Genomic DNA, 23868 nt, shown 5'->3' with positions numbered 1-23868 from the left:
GTCAAACACAGAGTTTATTCTTGTAGTATTATTTATTAATTATTATATTATTTTCCATACGAACAACTGTAAACCTATTTTTGCCCTGCACTGTATGTTTTATCCTAGGATGTAAAGAAATGCATCTCTGAATCAACGAAACAAGGCAGTGCTGCTGTAAAGTCGGTTTGCAAAACTGGGAAAGATTTCCTTTGGACAGCCCTGACGCCGTGCCAGTGGGGTTCTGGGAAAAAGCCCTGACTCAGTTATTGCTTAAACTGAATTTCTGACAAAATTCACCAATTCCAGCCTATTTTGCAGATAGAATATAATTGTCCCAGGAGAGGAAATAACTGTCAAAGGGCCAATACCTGTTTTCCCAGAACTTTTAGTTTGATATGCTGCTCTGAACCACTCACAGAGCCAGGACCCACAAGAATAAGTGAGGAGGAGGAATGGAGGTGAGGTCTGGTCTGGACACGTTTGAGTCATGGTGGGGATGCCCAGGAGGCAATGGGATCGGAAAGTGCTTAGCTCAGCAGAATGAACTCAACTACAGTAGCAGATATTTGAAATAATATCTGAGCTGCTGAAGTTAATTAGATATCCAAGCTGTGTAAGGATAGAAAAACCTAATTGACCCGGTACCGTTTATTGAAAATACTTTTCGTTTTCAGTTTACTTCAGTGGCATCTTTGTCCTAAATCAGGTGATCACATATGTGTTGTCTGTTTCTGGGATCTTTATTCTGTTCCATTGGTTAATTTTTCTCTTCTTTCACCAATACTGTACTCTTAAATTCTTTTAGTTTTTTGTTTGTTTGTTAATCTTTACCCAAGGATATTTTTTCCATTGATTTTTATTTTTAGAGAAAGTGGAAGGGAGGGTGGGAAGGGGAAGAGAGAGAGAGAAACATTAATGTGAGAGAGACACATTGATTAGTTGCCTTCCACATGAGGGGTTGAGCCTGCAACCCAGATACATGCCCTTGACCAGGAATCGAACTCAAGACCCTTCTGTGCGTGGCTGAAGCTCCACCCACTGAGCCACATTGGCCAGGGTGAGTACTTTTAGTTTTTAAAGAAGAATGGATGTCTGATGTGTAAGTTCTTCAATTTTATTCCTTAAGATTTTCTTGGCTATTTATAGACTTTTCCATTTCCATATAAATTGTAAAATAGGTATTTCAGTTTCCACAAAAGAAAATTGATGGGCTTCTGATTGGAATTGCATCAAATCTAGAAATTAATTTGGGAGGAATTGATTCTAACCAATATTGAGCATTCTAATCTAAGAATATACTATTTATTTAGGCTTTCTTTAATTTCTCTCAATAATATTTTGTGGGTTTTGTTTCTTAAATTTTTTTTAGAATTATTCTAGATATTTTAGTTTTTTTTTATGATATTGTAAATGGTATTATTAACTTTAAAAAACTTCAGTGTCTAATTGTTTGCTCACATTAAGAAATACAATTGAATTTGTATATTGCTCTTTTATCCAGCAACCTTTCAAGTTCACATATAAATTCTAATAATTTTTCCGTGCAGTAGTTTGAAAATTCTATAAATATAATCGTGCCATCTATAAATATCAGTTTTCTTCCTTTGTGTTTCTTTTTTTTCTTGTTTTGTTGTGCTAGCTGGACATCCAGTACAATGTTGAATTCCATTCAGATTTCTGTCAGATTTCTAATCTCAGATTGGAAATCCCTGTCAGATTTCTAATCTAAGGGCAGGAGGGAAGATTTAATAATTTACCATTAAGGATGATGTTTGCTATAAATGTTCTTGTAGATACTCTATCAGATTAAGTAAATTATTCTCTATTCCTAGTTTGCTAAGAGTTTTTTTAATTAGAAATTGCTGTAAAATTTTATCAAAACATTTTCCTGAATTTTTGGAGATATGATTTCTCTCCTTTATAGTGTTAATGTAGTGTACTACATTAAAAGTTTTCAAATGTTAAACCAACCTCACATCCCTGGAACAGGCCCAACTTGTGATCTGTTATCCTCTTTATATAAGGCTAGATTAAAATATCATGTTTAATTAACTGTATTATCTGGGACACCTGTGAATCTATTTCCATTATCTGTTTGTTCCCTTGATTTTTCCTCATTTGGTTTTGTTTCCTGGAATGTCTGATATTTTTTAAAATTAAATTCTTGACATTATTTATGAAAAACAGTTCTAGATACTGTTATCTTCGTCCAGACTGGATTTTATTTTCTTCTAGAAAGCAGACAATATGCAAGCAGATTACCTTGTTCTTTTTTTCCAGTTGAGTCTGGGTTGCAGGATGTGTTAAGACTCATCTGTTTCTGGTTTTCTCTTTCTCCTAGAGGTTAGACGTCTCCTTTAGACATCTCAGCTGAAGGTTAAGGATGTTTACCAGGGCCCATCTTCCTTGATGGGCTCTGAACTCTAATTTTTAACTCCACAGCATTATAAGACTGCCAAAAAGTCTGCTTTGCTTTTTATTCTCTAAGCAGTTTGGGTTTTTTTCTTGTTTTCTCAGCTTCTTACTCCATGCGTACACAGCTTAATATTTGGCAAAATACTGGAGTTCAAGGCAGCCAGAACTTGAAGAGCCAAGGTCCTAGAGGAAGTGAACCCAAAATTCTATGAGATCACATTTATGAGCTCACTTCTATGCAGACCCTTTCCTCTGGGACCTTAGCCCTTCAAGTCCTAGCTGCCGTAAACTCTAGTGGTCCCTAGCCAGTGACGTTGCTCTGAACTCTAGGCTGCTGCTCCTTTCTGTTTGGCATCTGTGCCTCACGCAAAGAATTAACAAATGCTTTGAGATGAAAAGGCAATAGCAAATACAGGGCTTACCTTACTGCATTTCCCTTCTTTCTGAGATCTTGACTCATCAAGTATTGACTGTGTCGGTTGCTCTAAGATAACTTCAAACAGGTTTGTTTCTTTAAACTTGTTCTTAGTGGGAGTTGTAGTTTGATACATCATAGCCAGAAGCATACATCTCTGAAGTATCGTATTTTTACTTGGAAACCTTTATAATGAATTCCCACAAATGTTGATATTTGATTCATTAACCAAACAGTGTAGTTCTGAAAACAAGACCTGAACCCAGTCGTTGATCCAGTTCCAGGATCTAAGAGGATAGTTCCCTTGGAAAAGCATTTTTTATAGACTGATTGCTCTATGAATTCTGTTGGTTTTCAGCGCTGCCTGCTGAAGTGGAGTAAGTGTACTTTTATCATCACTGAGATAAAAGTGAGATATCTGAGACTGTTTTCTTATTTGAAGAGAAGGGCAAATTTGAGAAAGCCAGGATAGGAGAGCACTATTGTAGTTTGGTAGAAGAAAATCAAAGCCTTTTATCACCATGCACAGCCACACCTGTTTCTCTTTCTGTATCTGGCTTTCACAGGTATGATCCTCAGGGACTCCTGAAATCTTACTGCTGACTTGATAATCTCTGGCGCGCTCAGTGTGGGCCTCCGGCAAGCATTGAACTTTTCAGTATTTGTTCCTTTGCCCCTGAAAAGGGGATAATACAGCTGACCTACAGCTCGGGTTATGTAACTAGTTAGCTTTATCTTTTTAGTGAAGTGCATATTATTTATACTTAGAATGATCTACCTGAAATTTAAAAAGTAAAGGCTCAAGAAGCTGCCAAACATTGTTCCTCAGCCTGTGTGTGTTCTGTTCTTTGCAAAGGCACAGTGAGGAGTTAAAGTTGTCATAAAGAATTGCATACACTCAAAAGAATGCTAAATTTGGGGGTGAGGAGAAGCCAGGGTGTGGTGGGCAGAGGAAACTCTTGTTTGGGAACTGCTTATCCACTTGGTAAACATGAAAGAGAAAAGGAAATAGGTTTTTATTTCTGGAAACTGTGCTTTCTGTATTAATTCCCAGAAGTGGATTGCTTTGGTGCACGCACCTCCTTTCCAGGATGGCCGGTGCTGTGGGAGGCAGGCCGTAGTAGTAGTTGAGCTTATTTTGTGAAACATCTTTTTAAAAAAAAAAAAAAAAAAAAATCACAGATTAACAGTATTGTTGCTGCTTTATTTCCCAATATTGGAAAGGGACATGGAAATGTAGGATTGGTGATGAAAACTAAAGCATTTAAGATTTGCACATGACATGTATAAAAGGTGGCAGAACTCCTTGTTTAATCTGTGCACTGTCACCATGGCATGTTGGAGTGTACCCCAGTCTGTGGGCACATCATTTTGTTTATGTGGCCAAAGAGGACAGGTTAGGTAGCCATGAATGTATATAAAATCCTCTTCTACCTTCTGCCCTCTCCCCGTCTTAGACACGCAGAAGCAAGCCGCCTCCTAATCCTGCTACCTTGAACTTGGTCTCACCTGTGATTCCAGTTATCAGCCTAGGTTGATAAGTCCCTGAGGGTAATGTGAGTCCATAAGACAATCAGACAGTTACCTGTGGAGCAGCCCACATTTGCCTTGCACTGCTTAAGGAGGGGAGCAAGAAATCTTGAGAGCAGATAGCTTTGAACTTTCAGTCTGAAAAGCAGGTGAAGGTAACACTACCCGTATTTAAGAGAGAGGGCGTGTGCTCTAGTTAGTGGCTCTCAAAGTGTGGTCCTCAGACCAGCAGCATCAGCATCACCTGGGAACCTGTTAGAAATGCAAATTCTCAGGCCCCACCCCAGGGACCTTGGGGTGGCCTAGCAGTCTGTGTGTTAACAAGCTTCCAGGGGATTCCAGTGCAGGCTGAACTGGAGAATGGCTGCTGTGATGGCTAGAACATTACGCTTGAGCCAAATAGACTGGTTGCAAATCCCAGCTCTGCACTCGCTGGCTGTGTGACCATGAGCAAACTACTTAACCTTTCTGTTCCTCAGTTTCCTTATCTGCCAACCTGTGATGGTGTTAATACTATTCTTTTTTTTTTTTTTTAATATATCTTTATTGATTTCAGAGAGAGGAAAGGAGAGGGAGAGAGAGATAGAAACAGCAATGATGAGAGAGTCATTGATCGAGCCCGCAACCCGGGCATGTGCCCTGCCTGGGAATTGAACCCTGATCGCCTGGATCCTAGGTCAATGCTCAACTGCTGAGCCACGCCCGGCCGGGCTGTTAATACTGTTTATCTCTTATGGTGGTTGTGAGGAGTTAAAATATGTGAGAGCACTTAGTACAGTCTCGTAGTAAGCACCGTGTAAGGCCCGCTGTGCTAATATCCTGACAGCTCAGTGGTTTGTGTTGGTTTGTCGAAGATGAAATAGCCCTTTGATATCTGAACCTTCTCTTCATGCTATGCTAGTCCTGGAGGTGAAATTTGGGTGATATCAAGTGACATAAAATCAATGAGAACTTAGCTAATTATATAGTAATGTCCTTTCATCCATGTTACTCAAATCTGTGTGTGTGTGTGTGTGTGTGTGTGTGTGTGTGTAGCAGTTAGTTTACCCTGAGTTGTAGTGCTATCTTTTCAAGTTATATTTCTTTTTTATCTTTTTAGTGGTAAAATTTTAGACATAATCCTCCACATATGATACATTACATAAGGAAAAAGTACAAATCTTTGTTTTACTGTCTAATTTTCTAAAATAATTGTTTTTACATCCATCCAATTTGGAAATTGAGTTGTCCTTGTTGCATGAGGTTGGCTCATCAGCATATGACTGTGGTCTGTGTCTCAGTCTGCCGGTAAGTCCAGCCCCAGAGACGGCAAAGGAATATGTCGTGAAGTAAAGAAACAAGCCACGGACTCACCTTCTCAAATATTGCACAGACCTGCTTGCTTCAAACTTACAAATTCCACCCTATGAAGAACGTTCTTCTGGTGAAGGGGTTAGTGCTAGCCCAGCTGTATTTCAGCCAGGGCAGTGCGACTTGGATGGATGGCATTTGTCAGAAAAGGTCAAAGCCAGGACCTGAGATGCCTCCTGACCTTCTTCTAGGGCAAAGGAGAGAAAGACCCCCGGGGTTTGCCCATAGTGCCATCTGCTTCTCGGCCTGATGGAGCATCGCTGACAAGGGTCAGTGCCTTGGAGGCTGTGAGTGGGGACAGACCACACAGGGTTGACCTTGCCCACAAACACTAATTCTCAAAGTCTTATGAGACGCTTGCTGGTCAGGCAACTCTAGCGCTACGGTGAATTTTTCAATTTCTAGAACTCTCTTGTTAGGCTTATTAATTGTTGAGATCTTCATTTGCCCAGAAAACCCATGCCCTCAAGTTGGTGTAACATTGAGAATAACGCTGTTGTATCTTTGAAGATGGAAGGCATATTCATCGTGAAACATGGATCTATCAGTTCGTTGAGAACAAAATAGGCAATTAATTCATTCAAAATGTTATCTTTCTCTTGTTCAGGGTTTTCTTTTACAGTATGCTCATGTGAGTGTCTATCCTCTCCGCGGGAGGGTCCAATAATCCAGTTGTGGTCAGATTGGCCAGACCCCAGGATTCGGTCAGGAGGCAACTCAGACTTTAGGTGGGAATGGAGACCTCAGCCCTGCTTCGGTGAGATTCAGAAGGGAACCCCTGCTTTTCACATGGGAAAACTGGGTGCATCTTGTTTCAGGCTGCACTTGTACAGGGTTGGTAGGCTAAGAAAGCCATGCATCATTGAAGAAAAGTAAATAGATGTAGGTCAGACCAGAGCCGTTTTGTTGACTTGCCATAAATCATGTCCTTTAAATACCTGAGTTCCTGGAAGCATGGAGGGTGAGCCAGCAAAGTTGTCTCTTAAAGCTGTAATTCAGAAAGTCCCTCACCCTGGCTGTGTCACTGCGTGGCAGTGGTGGTCTTAATCTAGACCCAGAGTATGTATCATCAAAGCTCTATAAATGGCAACAAGTGACCGGTGGCAGTAGCCCCTCGGGCTGGTCCTCTGTGCCTCAGGGGCAGCCTCACGCCCTGAAATTCTCAGAGGTCTTTATTCTAGAATGTGCTGCTCTGCTGTGCATCTGGGCCGCGCCTCCTTCAGGCCCAGGCTCCTCTTCCCAGGGCTGTGCGTAGTGGCTGTGTTATTGCTGGATAAGGGTCTTCTCTGACTTTCCAGAACAGGATTTATGTCTTCTTGCATCTGAACTTCAAAGCTTTGGACTTGCAACCCCCTCTTGCTGTTTTCCATGGACACCCCGACTCCCAGCTCACAGTAACCTCAGTAACGGGGAGGGGGGTAATTTGTCACCAGGGGGTGTGACACATACGGCCAGGGAGTGCTTTAAAGATGGCAGGCCTGAATGTGCCCCCTGCAGACTCCGTCCAGCAGCTGAGTAAACGACTTTTAACCGTACCTACTGTTTTCAGCTTGGAGAAGACAATAGAGTTTTCTTCTAACTCTAAGCCATGTAAACAGGAAAAAATGTTTCCCTCTGAGAAATCTGAAATTCTTAACTCAGATGTCTCACTGGCCTCACTAACATTCAACAGACTAGAGATAAATTGTATTCACTTGTCACAGGTCATCTTTCGTAATCTCAGAAGGCAGGGTGTCATTGTGGAGAACTCTGAATCCGCGTTCTTTTCATTGGCTGGTTCTTTCACTTACCAGTTTTTTATCTTGGCTTCATGACCCTAACCTCACACCTGAGTCTCAGTTTCCCCAGCTGTAAAATGGGGATGATGTTCTTCCGAGCTTTCAGGATTGTTCTAAAGACTGAGGGTAGTAAAGAATATGGAAGCACTTTATAACTGAGTTAAATGTACTGTATTAGTATTGAGATGCTCATCTTAAATTTAGTATTTAATCCCAGTAATTTGTCTGTCCTGTAAGATACTGCAGCAAAATATTTCCAGCACCAGGGGACTTGAATCTTTCCATGGCCAAAATATGCCCCTTCCCCTTCCAGGGCATTGCAGGCCACTTCATGCTAGTGACCCTGGGATGTCAACTCAGACTCAGTGTCCTTGCAGCACACGAAGATGACCGTCCCCAGACACTGCCGTAATGTGACACGTGGGTGAGCAGGAAGAAACCCTCACTCCAGCTCCTCACAACCCCTAGGGTTATGTTAGTTGAAAATGGTAAAAAATGTAAAAATATTCCCTGTGGAGCCCAATGGAAGGAATGGATTCAGCGCATTTGCCTCAGAGAACCCGGGCCCTGGCTCGCAGCTGTGCTGGGACAGACTTTAAACTCACTCAACATTCACCCACGTTGCACAGTCCCGATGAGAGGACTTGACACCACAGACCCTTCAGATGCCTTCATTAAGGGGAAAGAGCCAATGATTTGTCCAAACTGTGATGCGGCTTCTTGTTTCTCCATATTTCACAGGAACTAACATGTGACGATTGGCAGGTCCTAGTTTAAAAACAGATGAGCAAAGCACAACTTTGTCATTGCTCATACTGATGCTGATTTTAATATTTTCTTAACCCTTATTCTCATTGCCCCCCCCCCCACTTTCTCTATTTTTAGAGCCCATTAGCCATAAAGTAAGCAACATTATGTCTGTCTGTCATTTACCCTAATTCTACAAAAGATTTGGTAAGAGGCCATAGCGAGGCTTTTGGAGATGCCGGGGGCCCTCCCACGTTCGGAGGAAGCTGATTCCTCTGAGGTGCCCGGGCGCACATTCACTCTCTCCAGGTGTGTCAGCACGTGTCCCAGGTGGCACCACGCCCACCGGAGCTGCTGCAGGTCACTGTGCACAGTGCTTTACGGTGGACCTGATCTGACCCCGGCATCTTTTATTGCGACACTAAGGCAGGACCGCGTGAGAGCGAGCTGGTGGGATAGCATGCTATTCACCGTGCCACCTTTTCTTTCAGAGACTCTGACCTATTTTTGTTGGACACCCGCGTAGTGTGGGCCTCAGAAGAAGGCTGGCTGGAATTTGACATCACGGCCACCAGCAATCTATGGGTCGTGACCCCCCAGCACAACATGGGGCTTCAGCTGAGCGTGGTGACTCGGGATGGTAAGTTTGCCAAAATCAGGCCCACAGTCGCCGTCATCCTTTACAACAGTTATGAGAGAACCGGGGTTTATAGTCGAGTCCTCGGCTCAGATGACTTCCTTTCCTGTTCCCTTATAACCACTGCTGAAAAGCAAAACTTTTTCCTGGAAGGACTAGGAGAGGGTTAGATGATCCAGGTTCAGAGAGAAAAGGTAGGAGGAGAGTGCTCAGAGGCAGAGGCAGGTGGATGATGTTGAGATAAAGAGAAAAGTGAAGTGTCGTCTAAATCTTGAGTGTTGAGTAGGTTTGCGCGGGAACCCTTCCAGACCCCTCCCCCTGCAGCATTGAAGCTCAGCAGGTAGAAGGCCCTTCACGGCCCTCAGACTGAGCTTGCTCTGGGCGTGAAGTCGCCTCACTGGTTGGGATGAATATGAAGGAACAGGACCAGCAGGAATGGGAGAGCCTGGGCCCCTCCCCACGCCTTGCTTTGATTCACAGACCTTTGGAAGGAGTGTTTTGATCCTGTCCATCGGAGGGTACCACCAGCGATCTGAGAATGCACATGCTTTCCCCTCACACTCATGCTTCATGATTAGTCCCCGGGGGGCCGGGAAGGATGGGTTATGCAACTGCAGGAGAAAGTTTCCATGGAATAAAGGGGGCGCGCTTTGGTTTGCCTTCAAGGACTCAGCATCAACCCCCGAGCCGCGGGTCTGGTGGGCAGAGATGGCCCTTATGACAAGCAGCCTTTCATGGTGGCCTTCTTCAAAGTGAGCGAGGTCCACGTACGCACCACGAGGTCAGCCACCGGTCGGCGCCGGCAGCAGAGTCGCAACCGCTCCACCCAGTCCCAGGACGTGTCCCGGGTCTCCAGCGCCTCAGGTAGGTCTGGGTGGAGTCTGTTTCTCCCCCGTTGGCTCTCAGGCCTTGGGGAGAACAGGGACATGCGGATGGTTTCACATGCTGTACAGCTTCTGCACGGCAAACACAGAGGCCTGCGGGTGCCTGGTCATTGTCACCAGTGATCTAGATGGGTTCCTAGGGCCATCAGAGGGGAATACTTGTTACTCAGACACATCTCACTCTAAAGCCGGGGCTTGCGGGTTCTGGGCTTTCTTCTGCTGTTTAAATCTTGCGGGAATCAGCATGAAGTTAATGATGTACCGTGGGATTTTCAGTCAGAGAGCTTGCTTCCCTTGTTATTACTCTGTGACTTTGGACAAACCTGATCCATTTCAGCTCCACTGACTCATCTATTCAGTGGGGATGGTTACTACTCGGCAGATTTGCTGGGGTTGAATGAGAAGCGTTTGATCTGGCTCATAATGGCACTCGAAGATTAGCTGCATCCAGTGGCAGAAAGTAGGTTGTCGGGGCCTATGTCAGGATCCTCGGGAGGCATGTAAAATACTTCTGGAGGATGCATTCATTCTTCCAGGGGACTGTTTAAAACTGTCATCTTCGGTGGCCAGAAAGAGTTCATATAGCTCCCCAGCTTTACTTTGGGAGAAGTATCTTCAGCTTACGTCCTGACTTAATAAGCCATTTTTTTAAACCAGCGACTTGGATGTGGAACTTGAGGATTCACCACCCAGTGTGATGTGACATTTTGCCTCCTGTCATCCTGGCGTTTCTTGGAAGCGTTGCACAGCATGGGTGTTCCTGTGTTTACCGCTGGAAACAGTCAGGGTTGAGGTTTAAAAGAGAGGAGGAAGGAATGATTGCTTTCCTCTGTTCACTTCAGAGGAAGCCTCCTAAACAGAGCTAATAATCGGAGTTTTCCTCTGGGCACGACAGCGGGTGTTCTGCCAGGGGTAGGCTTCAATTCATTAACGAGCTGTGGTCAGTTCGGTGCTGGGACCTCAGACATGAAGGCAGCTCTTGAAATGTTGATTGCTTTTAAAATTAAAATTTCACTTGGTTTATTCAACATCCCCAGTACACACTGGAGTTTTTTTAAATTGAGAAAACATGTCTCTGATTCTGGTCTTAGCAGTGTCACCCAATTATTTTTTTTTTTTCGAAGTTGCTTTCAACATTTTCCCCCAATTTGATGAGTTTAAATTAACTATGAATATTAATGTGTATCTATTTCCCAAGAAGATGCAAGTATATCTGTTTTTTTCTTGGTCTTCCCACCCTGCCTCCCACCTAGTACTTTCCAATTTGCTTTGCCCCTTTCAGCAGCACTAAGGCAAAGCATTCATTACCTCCTGCCTCAGCTGTGTAAAGGCCCAGACCCCCACCCCCCCCAAGAAAATATTCCAGTGGAGGCTCCTCCTTGCCTCTCACTGTCTTCAAAGACCCTCTGAGGCTGGCCCGAGAAACCGCTCACGCGAGGCCCACTGAAGTGCTCCGTGCGTGTCCGGCTCGCTCCTTCTTACTTATCCGAGCCGTTCGTGGGAGTGGAAGTGCAGAGGGGGCTGTTGCTCCTGGAGAAGGGACTTCGGGGACGATGGGCTGCTACCCCGAGAAATGGGCCGTGGGTCTGTGCTTTCTCTCCAGGCCGCAGTGGGGCCAGATGCTGCTGGGCCTTCGTGACCCAGGCAGATGCTGCAGACACAAAAAGCTGTGGCCTCTGGTGTGGCTCCAGGCGGGCCTTTCCCCTTGTAAATCCTTCGGAAGGTTGAAGGAAGAGATTACTGTGCCTCTGCTGCCCCCCTTCTTCCACAGCGTGCTCCCAGGGAATTACTATTTCTCCTCTGCCACCACCAGGAGAAGCCCTCTAGAGAACTCCCTGCATCTGGGTAAAGGAGTCAACACGATCCATGGAATTGCCCGCTGTCAGGGTGAAATACGGCCGGGAAACATGTGGCTATTTTGAAACTGAGCCCCAGATGCCTGAGGTGGCAGGACCAGTCCATCTGCCTCCTCCCTACCGCCCACCAGTTCTGCTCTCACATCTGTACTTGGCCTTTAAGCTGGACTTTCCAAACCTGCACCAAGCAGCGGGTTTGGAGTGAAGTCACCCGGATGCTTTTCACTTGTCCTTGCTGCTCTGCAGCCGCCTACTCCAGATGAGGGGTGGACCTTGGCCCTGGTGCACTTCTGCAGTGGGCTTGAGTACCATCTGGACAGCGTCATCTGGCGTTCTCACTAGTCCTGGTCCAAGCCATGCGGCGCAGCCCCCTGGGGATTCTGGTCCATCTGGTGACTCCTTCTCAGTCTCCCTTTCCACCAGCCCGCTGGGCTCGCGGGCCCTGCACTCTCTGGCTTCATTTGGAGTCTCTGCCTGCTGCCATTCACCCTCTTCTGTAGCCTCTTTCTCTTGGGGTTCATGATTTGTCTTCTGGGGGACTGTGACACCCCTTAGCCCATCCATTATGAGGGCTGCGAGCAAATGGCCTTGAGCGATGGTCCCATGTGGTGACTCTAGCCACTGACCTAGCTGATGTTCCAGGATCTCTCCAAGGTATCTCTGGGGAGGGGGTAGTTAATGCGATTTCAAGTCAGCCGGTGAGTGCGAGGTTTTCTGCCATGTTACCCAGCTGGCTGCCAACAGTGTGACTTACAGTTGCTCTTTCTTTTGGCAGCGGTAGTTTGGAAACATTTTCTGCCTCTTGTAACAACAATTCATGTCAAATTGGATTAGATGACCCTCAGGCCCCTTCCATCCGTGATGTCCATGTTGCCGCCACCCAGCTCTGCCGGCCGTCTGTGAACCAGCAGCTTCTCAAGACTCTGTCTGTCCTTGGGAATGAGTTCTTCAAATGCTGCCTCTTAGCATTTCTTACAGTCACTCCTCTTTCCGCCCCTTTCCAGCCCCCCAAACACGGGTCTTTAAGGGCCTGGGGGAGATGTGGCTGTGGTGCCTTTAGATTTACTTTCTTGACCTTGTTGATAGTTCGAAACTTCTATCCCTTGAACTTCCGATGGAGACAATTCAGTACGCGTCCAGATAAGAAAGGTGACCAGAACTCACGGCTTGGTAGCAACGGCTTGGGCGCTTTGTTATGACTAGGAAACCTTTTGCTATAGATTTCAGGGGCCTCCCGTCCACAGAACTAGGGGGGCCTCATTCTTACAGATCACCGTGTGTTTGGCCTTTCAGTTCCCAGCAGGTGTCCCCACTAGGTCATCCTTGGCTTCCACAGGATGGTGTGCCAGAGCCGGGTGGAGGACCCCCCCATGGACATCCAAGGCTTGGGAAGAATGGGCTGTTTATAGTTCTTCAAAGGAGTGGGGAATTTTGTCATTTTGATCGTAAATTAAAATTGTAGACCCTGCAGCTTGGCTTCCAGATGCCTCAGTCAAGAAGCAGAGGCTTGTTCGGGGCTTTCCCAATGAAATCAAATCTTAATTCTCCACAGCTATGGAGCACACGTATGGGATTAGTGATCTGAACATTCAAATCACTTCAGGCGCCGTGTTTATAATATTCGACTCTCATTTGCCATTAAGTGCCTTTAGGATAAGAGTTATCAAGGAGTGAAATCGACTGGAAAGCCACCTTCTGTCCCACCCCTGGGCTCACCCTTACAAAGGTGCTAAAGGCAGTGGTGCTAAAAGGCAGTAATAACAAGGCATGACCAGGGGCTGCTGAGTCATTCACCAACTGTCCCCAGCTCTTGAGGGGGTCCTGGGGCCAGGACACTCAGTCTAGGAACTGGGGGGGGGGGGGGGGGGGTAGAGGTACATGGAGCACCAGGCGTCTTAAAGTTCAGTGTTCAAGGGAAGCATTTGTCTAATTTCAAGATACTTAGCTTCGTATTCTTCTATAATCAAGACAAAGCCTGAGCAGAGGCCCAAGGCCCACCCCGGCTGACTGGACTCTCAGGAGATGGTGAAATCCTGGCGCGTCAGGAGAATAGGACCCCCCTGTTGCCTCTCGTGCTACCATCCAGGTTGTAAACGAAATCTAGACCCTGAAAATTAAGCTGTTGTTCCCCCCGACAATTTATGAGATACCGACACTGGAAATCAAGACCCCAGTGGGCCCCCTGCGGCCGGTCGTGGCGGTGGCACAGGAAGCGGGTGTCTTCCAGCCTGTTCTCGGTGGCTGTTAATCGTGGAGTCGGGGAGCCAGGTACTTGTTTTGGATAAGACGGGATGATAAGGCCTGGAGATGTGGCAAGAGCGGCCAGGCCACTGCAGCCAGAGGTGCCGTTTCACAGCTGCTGTTACCCTTCCTCTGTCATTCTGGGAGGAGGGAAATAAAAGGAGTGAATTGCTTGCTCTGAAAAGCAAGTTTCCTCTGGGAAGACTGTAGCCTGAGCTCAGAAAAGCCAGGAAGGAGTGTGGACCACGCCACTCTGTCCCCAGGGCCTGCCGTGCCAGCATCTTCCTGCTGAGCGGGGATAGCAGCCTGCAGCTGGCATGGCCCTTGGAGGTCAGAGGTCAGCCCACCATGCCCAGGGGCCCCTCTGCAGAAGCCCTAGCGAGGAGGTGCCACCTGCCACCTGCCTGCGCCTCTCCCCCCTTCCCTCTCACCTGGCTCTGGATGGCTGCCCAGACTTTGTCTCATTTCTACCCTTTCCCCTCCCCATGGCTTCCCTGTTGTTTCTCTCTCTTCCTCTGTTGTGGTTGGAAAGGAAAGTGGGTGGGCTGCCCGGACCCCGCGACCTGGGCTGGGCTTAGGCTGTTGTGACACAGGTGCAGCTGCCTCCCTGGGGTCCCCAGGCCGTAGCTGCATGGCCCTGACTCTGGCGTGATGGCGCCCCTCAGGCTGGCCGTGCAGCCTCCCTGCGAGCCGCCTGCCCTGCATGGCAGGGTCATTGCAGGGCTCGTGCCCCTGAGACTCTCCTGGCCTCCCGTGCACTTAGTAACTCAGCCTCAGAAAGAAACCAGCAGGGGGCCCGGGCTCTCCTAGCACAGGGCTCCCTTGTGCTTTACTGTCTGTGGCTTTTCAGGAGGACCAGACACAAGGACTGCTGATGGAGTTAACCCAGATGCCCCCTTAGGGCTGTGGGATGTGCCCCTTGTGTTTGGGGTGGAGAACACATGCAGTGTACATGGCCGCTGCCTGGGGACAGAGATGCTGTGAGGAGGTGGCAGGCCAGCTGGCTGCGCGCAGCAGGGATGGAGCACCCTGTCCTCCGGGCACTGAGAGACACTCCCCTGCAGTGTCCTGCTCGCCCTAAGCTGAGTGGGGCTCGCGGGGTGGCTCACATTGTCACGTGGGCCCAGCCATCATAGGAAGGAACAGACACAGGGTCAGGGAGTAGAGGCTGTCACCAGTGGAGGTGAGTGTCGAGGCCATGGCCCAGCAGCAGAGAAGAAAGAGCTCCCAGCCAGAACCAAGAAGACCGTAGCTCAGCCATAGCTTGCGTGAAATGTAGAAATGGAACAGAAGGGGGACATGGTGGCCTGGGAGGGGCAGGAAGATGGGATTGAGGATGAGCTCAGGGATTCGTGAAGAGCTCTGTGTGCCCGGAGCCGCAGCATCGGCCCCTGGGCCACCCAGATGTGACTGACCCCCTATCCCCACCCTCCACGCAGGACCCAGGAAAACACACCTTCAGACAGCTTGTTTTGCGCTGGCCCCCCAACACCTCCCCGGTGTTCCTGGCTCTTAGGTAACCCAGAATCACAAACCATGAAGACACACATGCGGCCTGGGAGACTGATGCCAAGGCCACTGAGGGCGCTGGCGCCTCCTTCAAAGCTAAGTGATTGGCTGGACTGCCTGACCCCTCCTGTCACCAGCCACGGTGGGAAATGGAAGATACCGGTGACCAGTTTCACCGTTAGCAATGGACACGATGCTTCTGTGTGTTTCGGTACCACTGGTTTGTTTCATCATTCAGAGGCCTGGAGGAGATGCCAGCCTCCTTTGGCAAGGACTGGAAGAATGAAGACTTAAAAGAGACACACTTTGGGCGCTGCAGCCTGGCCCTACCCAACTCTCTTCTGCTTCCCTTCTTTCCGAGAGGCACTGAGCTGTCTGCTTGGCAGTCACTGTCCCTTTCCCACCATGGAGTATGGAGCTACTGCTAAAGGACCTCGCTTAGGGGGCAACCAGGCAGGCGAGTCTTGGAGCTTGACCATTCCTCACCTTCCCCCGGGTGCAGCCTCTGAAGCTTCCTGTGAGATGAAACCAGTTTGTCTCCATTTAAAGCCAGTTTAAGTGTTTGCAATGTTTATTTGGAGATGAGAGCAAGGATGGGGGTCTTTAAGGCAACCGTATCCAAGGCTTTCTCTGCCGAAGCCGTGTCTGAAGTGGCTGCTAAGGGCAGTTGACATGCTTCTGATAAAGCGGAAGCTTGAGGGCCTGTGGTAGGGAAACTGCTCCTCTCCTGATTAAGTCCTGGGGGTTTTCTGACTGTTATATTTTGTCATCTGATCACTTAACAGTGTTTTGCTCAAGCCCACCTGTGACTGCCCTGCTTGGCCACGTTTCTCTAGATGACCGTCTTGGGCCAAGTCTGGCTGGGCCAGAATCCCAATGGAGTTAGTGGCACTTGCCCTGCCCTCCACTCTTAGGTCTGGGAGTCACATGGAATGATTAGAGAGCCAGATTTCACTTTTTATGTTCCACATTGAAAGAGCCAGATCCCTCGAAAATTTCTCTCGGAACCAAGACCGGCCTTCACCATAGCTGCATCCTGGAGATGTGCAGGGAGTGCTGGTGTCTGGAGACGCAGGGTGTGAATGGGGTGATGCTACCACCTGTATGGGAGCCTCCTCTAGAGGACAGTGTCTCGGGGTCCAGTGTCCGCAGATTCTCGATCATTCTGGCGTGTAGGTCTGGGACAGGGAGCTAACGCCCTGCTGGTTCTCGTGATTCAGAAACAGGCAGCCCCTGAGTCAGACCGAGGACTGCTGCCCTTGGGGGTAGTTTTGTCAGCCTCTGGTCTGTTGCTCTGGTTTGTTTGTTTGTTTGCATCTCCTCAGCTCTATGGCTTCTCTTCTCTGCACTGCCCTTGACTGGTGAACCATTTGGACAAAGCTGTGTTGCCTTCGTTTATCCCACTGCAGTGGCTATGTGCCTGTTAAATTTTAACTGCATAAATTTTCACTGGCTCTATCCAGACCATTCATCTAACCAAATAACGGGGAGCGGGGAGGGAGAATGTTTTTCTGCAATCTGTAAATCCCTAAAAATGAAACAAAACTATGCATGGCAGTGTAATTCCACTGCAGAACTCAGGGTCCTGGCCCCTGAGCAGCAGATAGTATTATTATGAGTACACTGACTTTCACAAATACTTATACATCCTTTGCCAGCACTTAACATGGAGTAATAAGGAAGCTTCGGTGTGGCCTGAAAGTGTCTGTAGGAAGAAAAACAGGAGAGCCAAGTTCCTCCCTTCCCCTCTCTTCCCCTCAGTTTCTACTTAACAGCAAATGCCAGTATCTAGCTCTAAAAGAAAAAGCTGTTCTTACAGAGAAAGTCTTCTTTGTTGAGCACTGAGAGAGTGAAATTAGCAGGAGGCTCAGACAGCGGGAACTGTTGGTGGGGGCAGAAGTGAAATTCTTCCCTGCGTCATTGTGGTTCTGTCCAGCAGAAGATACTGGAAATCCAGACATGCAGAAGTTGTCCTTTTCTTGGTTCTGACACCATGAGGTGTCCTACAATCCAATTCAGTCCTCACACTAACCACCTGGAGTTGACACAGACCTCACAAAGTCAAGGGCAACGTCCCCAACAAGACTGTTCTTTCTTCACATGCCAGCTACAAACTCAAGGGTTTCCATGACCACCAGCACCCCTCTTTTAGGTTTGATAATTCACTAGAACAACTCACAGAACTCAGGAAAGCACTATACTTATGATTAGTTTTATTATAAAGGATGCACATGAGGAAGAGCCGCATGGAAGAGATGCACAGGGCAGCTCTGCAGCGGGGTGGGTGGGAGTGGGAGGTGCCCATGTCTTCTCGGGGAATCTGGAAGGTTTGCTCTCCCAGCACTCCAATCTGTTTTCCAATCCAAAAGTTCCACAGAAGGCCCTGGCCTGGTAGCTCAGTTAGCTAGAGCACCATCGCAGTATGCCAAGGTTGCGGGTTTGATCCCCAGTCAGGGCACATACAAGAATCAACCAATGGATACATGGATGGACAGGACAACAAATTGATGTTTCTGTCTCTCTCAAAAAAAATTTCAAACACAAAAGTTCCACAGAGCCTCAGTGTCCAGAGTTTTTATAGGGTCTCATTACTATGCAGGATTGACTCGATCGCTGGCCATGTTACTGAACTCAATCTCCAGTCTCCTTCCATGCAAGTCAGGCTGGTCCGAAGTCCCATCCCACTAATCATGTGGTTGGTCTTTCTGGTGCCTGGCCTCCACCCTGAAGCTATCTAGGGACCCACCAGAGTTGCAATTATCAATTAGGAAATTCCATGCATTTCGTAGCTCTGTGCCAGGAACCAGGACAAAGACCAGGTATATTCTTTATTATATTACACTGCCCATGTTCACGGGCCTGGGAAGGAAAGCTATCCTAGAAATCTCTACCTTTCACATGGCTACCAATTCCAAGTTTGATTTTGGGGGTGATCTTGGTCTCCCGCACAGAGAAGGCCTTTTGGAGGAAGTTTACGTTGGGAGACACAAACCAAATGAGGTTGGACAGGGAATATTCCAGAGACTACAGGTAGGGGAATCATATAACTTACCTAACCCAGGACACTTTCAAGAGTACAAGGGATCCAGGGCCTTGGAGTCTTCAAAGACCCTTGACTGTAGCTGGCAGGAGAAGAAAGCAAGTGGAGGGCTGCAGGTGAGCTTAGGAGGCCAGCCTGGAAGCAGCATATCTGCCTTCTCCCCACATCCATGGGCAGAACTCAGCACATGGCCATACCTAACTGCAGCTGGGAATATCAGATAGCTGGGGGTAGAGAGAGGATATGGGTTTTTAATAAACACATAACAGCCTTCATCAGACAGGTATTTCCTCAGGGCCTTCGCATTTGTCATTCCTACTGTATGAATTATTCTTCCCCCAGATAGACTCATACTCTGCTCCCAAAGTTCCTTCAGGTCTCTGCTTAGAAGGTACTTCAATAGAAAGATGGACTCACCAACTCTATATGAGATAGTGAGCCTGCTTCACCCTGTGTTCCCTATTCTTTGACTATGGATAATAATTTAGCTAGTCAGGGCTCTTAGTTACATGGAATAGAAGCAAACTCTAATTTACTTAAAGTGAAAAATAATTTAAGTGTATCAAGGAACTCACCCAACCAATGAGGCTGGAGAACCAAACCCAGAATCAAGGTCTAGCTCGGACCTGGTCGTGGGGACATGTGGTTTGAATGCTACCACTGGGGCCATCACCCTGAACACTTGCTGCCATGCCACCCATTCTTAGTTTCCCCTTTGAGTAACTCTCTCAAAAGTGGGTGCATTGGATCAGCTTTAATGAAGTCAGAAGCCTGTACTCTGACTGCCAGGGGACAAAGACAGTAGTTGGAAATGGGACCTTGATTTCCACCTATCTAGGAATTCCCCCAAATGAGAGGTGTTCCTAGAAGCTGGGTAGCCAAAACAATAAATGGCCGCTACAGCTGAGTATGGAATTCTAGGTTGATGGCATAGTTTTTTATATTTTTTGTGTTCTCTGTTTCTGCTGAGAGATTTGCTATCAGTCTACTTTGTGTTCCTTTGTCGGTAATTTTCTGCTCATCTCTCAGGGTTGTTTTTAAGAATTTCTCTGTGTTTGATATACTAGTTTTACCAGATGTGGCTAGATAGGAATTTATTTACTCTGCTTAGGACTCATTGCACCTTCTCAATTTAAAGGAGTTTGCCTTTGTTCAGTTTTAGAAAATTCAGACATTTATGTCTTCAGCAATTAGCTCTCCTCATTAGTCCCTTCAAAGATTCCTATTAGACATAACATTGGACTTTTTAGTCTGTCTTCTACATCTCTTTACAAATAGCCATATTTTCTGGCCATCTGACTCTAGGCTATATTTTAGGAAGTTTCTTCAAATATATGGATCAATTCTTTAATTCTCTCTTCAGTTATATCTAATCCGATGTTTAGCCCATCCATTTTATTTTCAATGATTATGGTTTTTATAAAGTTTTATTTGGTTCTGTTTCAAATTCACCTGTTCGTTTTCCATTATGTTCTTGCTTTAGGGTTCTATTTCTTTTTATCTCTTTCATTATTTTAGATATTCTTTTTCATAACCCCATTCAGAGCCTACTCTTGCCTGCAGCCCCTGGGGCTCTATATTTTCTGTCTTGCATTCCAGCTCTCCTCTCGGTACTTTATTTCTCTGTGTGGCTGATTATTTTCGCTGAGGGATTGTTTTCAACAGGAGGTATTTGTCTTGATTTGGAGTGTTGGTGGGTGCTTGCTTGTTTTTACCAAGAGAGTCGGTGGTGTCCTGCCTTGTGAAAATTTCCCTCTAGTGTGGTTTTGCATTCACTTTTCCCAGGTACTTGAAGTTACAGCAAGGGTAGTTCTGTGAGGTGAAGAAGGGAGGTGGGGAGAATGAATAAATTTAGAATTGAAACCACCTCAGAATCAGAAAGGTAGCCTGTCTCTCCTCCCAGGATGGGTCACTGGGCTGAGTTGGTACTGTCTGTCTCTTTCCCTTACAAAATCATCTAAATCTGCATGTAAGGTTCTGCTTCAAGGCCAGGAGGGCCAGGAGTGGAAGTAATAGAATACCTAGTTCAAACAGGCTTTAAGCAGTCAGGTAACTTACTGGCTCATGTGATAAAAAAGGACAGGGGTAGCTTGTGCAAATGGGCTCAGGCTCTCAAAGTCCATTTTAGATTAAGAACCTTTCTCCAAAGTCTTCTTACCTTTCATCTTTCCCCCCTCTGAAACTCTCAACCACCATCATGAGATCAATCCTTTAAAATCCCAGCTCTGAACACGTCACTCCCTGACAAAAACTCCCTTACCTAATACCTCTGGTAGAAAGTCCAAATAGTTTTGGTTAGTGTTCTAAGCCAATTAAGATAAAGTTTCTCCAACTTTATCTCCACCAACTCCTCTGCATATCCTTAAATCCATTCCAGTAGAACTGCTTTTCCTCTCCCTCCCACCCTGGACTTGTTCATGTCTCTCATGACCCTTTTGATCCTCTGAGTTCCTGGGAGATGAAAGCATTGCCTAACCCATCTCCCATTTTACCATGGTGCCTAGCAGAGGGATGTCACACAAGAGCCACTCCAGGTGGCCTAAACGAATCAGGGCACTGCTGTTCCTCCGGCCAGTGATTACATTAAGCCAGGCTGGTGGCTCCTGAATCACACACAGGAAGCAGATACACTTGAGCAGATTCTCACCGGCACTGCTGCCTTAGGGTTTGTTGCTTAAGGGCAGGACAAAGGGCTCCACCCCCGCAGCGAGGCTGGAGGACAGCGAGTGTGTGTGAAGCACCCGAGCAATCAGGAACCTGACAGAGCTGTTTGGCGACCAAGTTGGCGTCTAGCAGGGGCCCTGTTCACTGCTATCCTGAGCCTAGTACAGAGCCTTGAGAGGGAATGAATGAGGTAAAGGTGCATATTTTGATCTCTTCCAACAGATTACAACAGCAGTGAATTAAAAACAGCCTGCAGGAAGCATGAGCTTTATGTGAGCTTCCAAGACCTGGGATGGCAGGTGAGTTCTGGGAACAAGGGGGACAAAGTTCCTTTCTCGGCAGTCTCTTCTCATCTTCACGGCAGCAGCCATCATCAAGACCTTGAGCTCTAGGACTGAGGTGGTTCCTCCCATGAAGGCAAACAGGAGCCCTTCCAAATGCCCAGGCTCTTGGAGTGAGTTGGGTGAAGGCCTGGCTTAAGTGTGCACACAGCCCTTATTGGCACCTTTCCAGGGAGCCCCAGCTCTGTGTACCTCAAAATCAGTAGCCTCTTTCCCAGTACTCTTTCCTTATTCTTTCAAAGCCCACAGGGTATGTATTTACATTTGGGCATTTAAACGAATTTTGAGAAAGGGTTGGACCAATAGTTAACTTCTTCAGTGGCTATAAATCAGCTCACCCAAACTATCCAGAAGAGCACAATTGTTTTGCCTCACACCTGAGAGTCACCACTAGTTATAAGCAAATTCAGATGACAAGTGATAGAAGATAGTTTCCATATGCAGGTGGCATCATGACAGGGAGTACCGAGGGCTCCTGGAGAGGCACTGTTGGGTCCAAGCACATAAAGCCAGCCACCTATGTGCTTCCAGGCTTCGCAGGCAGGTAGCAGCTCAATGCTGTGTGGGCCTGTGGAAGGAGCAAGGGCTCGAGACTCAGGCCCAGCAGGCTCACCCCCTAGCTTTGCCACCTGAGTGTGAAACTGACTCTGCATCTGCCTCCTTACCTGTCCATGTGAGTTTTTCTCACAGGATTACTGAGAGCACAGGTGATGTAAGGAGTGTATGTTCATCACCTTTTTGTTGCTTGCTTTTGCTTTTTTAAATGAAGGACTGGATCATCGCACCCAAGGGGTATGCTGCCAATTACTGTGATGGAGAATGCTCCTTCCCCCTCAACGCACACATGAATGCCACGAACCACGCGATCGTGCAGACCCTGGTGAGCTCAGAGCCTTTTGTACTTTACAGGGAGGCGCACGAGGCCAGGTGTAGTTCCTAATGGACCCTTTCCCTCCTTCTGTTTTGGAACAGGTTCACCTTATGAATCCTGAGTATGTCCCCAAACCGTGCTGTGCGCCAACTAAACTAAATGCCATCTCAGTTCTTTACTTTGATGACAACTCCAATGTCATCTTGAAAAAATACAGAAATATGGTTGTAAGAGCTTGTGGATGCCACTAACGCGCAGCTGGTTGCTGGGGTCACACACACTGCCGCGGATTCCTAGATTCCATCTGCCTTAAGCACAGAAGCAGTGCAAGTGGGATGACTCTGCAACCCCTTCATGCCGGTTGGTGCCTTACTGCCCAAGGAGGATTTAAAGGGCCTCACTGATGATTTGCCCACATAGTGAACGTGAGCAGTTGGTCTGTAGGAAGCTATTTGAATGTCTGTACTATGAAGTCTGGTAACTGCAGAAACATAACTTTGAAGGGTTCCTCTTTCCCCAAAAAAGCCCACTAAAATTAGTTTCAGCTTTAAATCAAGGTATTTGTGGTGTTCTTGAGTAAATAAGAAAAATAATTTTAAAGGTATAACAGTATTCTTAGCTCAAGTATCAGCTGGTTTAGTAATGTTTCTCAAAAATAGATTTTACAATTAACAGAAACTGGGGGAGGGAGGGAATGCCTCTATTCGTGGATTTCATTCCCAGGAAGGTCAGTTTCATATAATAGCAACAGCCCCAGCGGTAACCAGGGCCATGTGGAAGTGCCTTGTGTCTCAGTAATTGCTGTTACCTGTTTGTGGTGTTTGTTGGTGTGAAAATAGAATTACTTTGGTTAAAACCAACCACGCGATTTCCACACCTCAGTCCTCCCCCATTTGCTGTTTTCTTTGCTCGTACTCTGAAGTGAAGCCACACGGGTGAGAAGCAACTTTAATGGCCATCGTTGCACCATGTGACATGCGAGAGTAGCTCTGTGCCTCTTCCTTTCGGGATAGCTCTCTGAAAAGCACATTAATTTCAGGAATGCTGGCTCTCATATCCCATCTATTTCAGTAGAACAGTTCCTTCCCTTTCACTGTACAGCATCCCATGTCACAGGTGAGAACCAGCGAAGGAAATACCCTGAGCAAGGGGCTCTAGCCTTTAGGAGTGGGTTTGGATGGTCATGCTCTTTATGAATCAAAATCAGTTTTCTCCTATAGAAAGTAAGACTCAGATTAAATCTTAGAATATTTTTAAAATGTCTTTTTCACAATCATGTACTAGGAAACCAATTTCATATTAAACTGATTAAATAATACATTTATGATCTATAACTATTTGCACTTACAGCTTTTTTGTAAATATAAACTATAATTTATTGTCTATTTTATATCTGTTTTTGCTGTAACATTTAAGGAAAGACCAGACTTTTTTTAAAAAAAGAGTTTATTTAGAAAGTATCATAGTGTAAACAAATTGTACCACTTCGATTTTCTTTCAATACAAGACTCGTGATGCAAAGTGGAAGCCACTCATGAGGATTGTGCTTCTCCTGAAAAGTTGGGTTTTTTAAGAGAACACCTGTGAACCGCACACGATTAATAAAGA

At 46.6% G+C, this 23868-nt stretch overlaps 1 protein-coding gene across 1 annotated transcript in view; it reads left to right on the top strand.

Annotated features, from left to right (window-relative positions):
• Window positions 1-23868, top strand: part of BMP6 (bone morphogenetic protein 6) — a 137056-nt gene extending 113188 nt beyond the window's left edge. Inside the window, exons 3-7 of the mRNA XM_087820654.1 lie at window positions 8709-8857; window positions 9521-9718; window positions 21271-21347; window positions 22159-22269; window positions 22362-23868. Of these exons, the coding sequence (XP_087676780.1) occupies window positions 8709-8857; window positions 9521-9718; window positions 21271-21347; window positions 22159-22269; window positions 22362-22511 (685 nt within the window). The 3' untranslated portion in view covers window positions 22512-23868. The remainder of the gene's footprint in view (window positions 1-8708; window positions 8858-9520; window positions 9719-21270; window positions 21348-22158; window positions 22270-22361) is intronic.

This window comes from Miniopterus natalensis, chromosome 9, assembly GCF_054644295.1.
Source record: "Miniopterus natalensis isolate mMinNat1 chromosome 9, mMinNat1.hap1, whole genome shotgun sequence".
NCBI classification, from domain to species: Eukaryota; Metazoa; Chordata; class Mammalia; order Chiroptera; family Miniopteridae; genus Miniopterus; species Miniopterus natalensis.
This window is presented reverse-complemented; position numbering and strand designations above follow the sequence as displayed.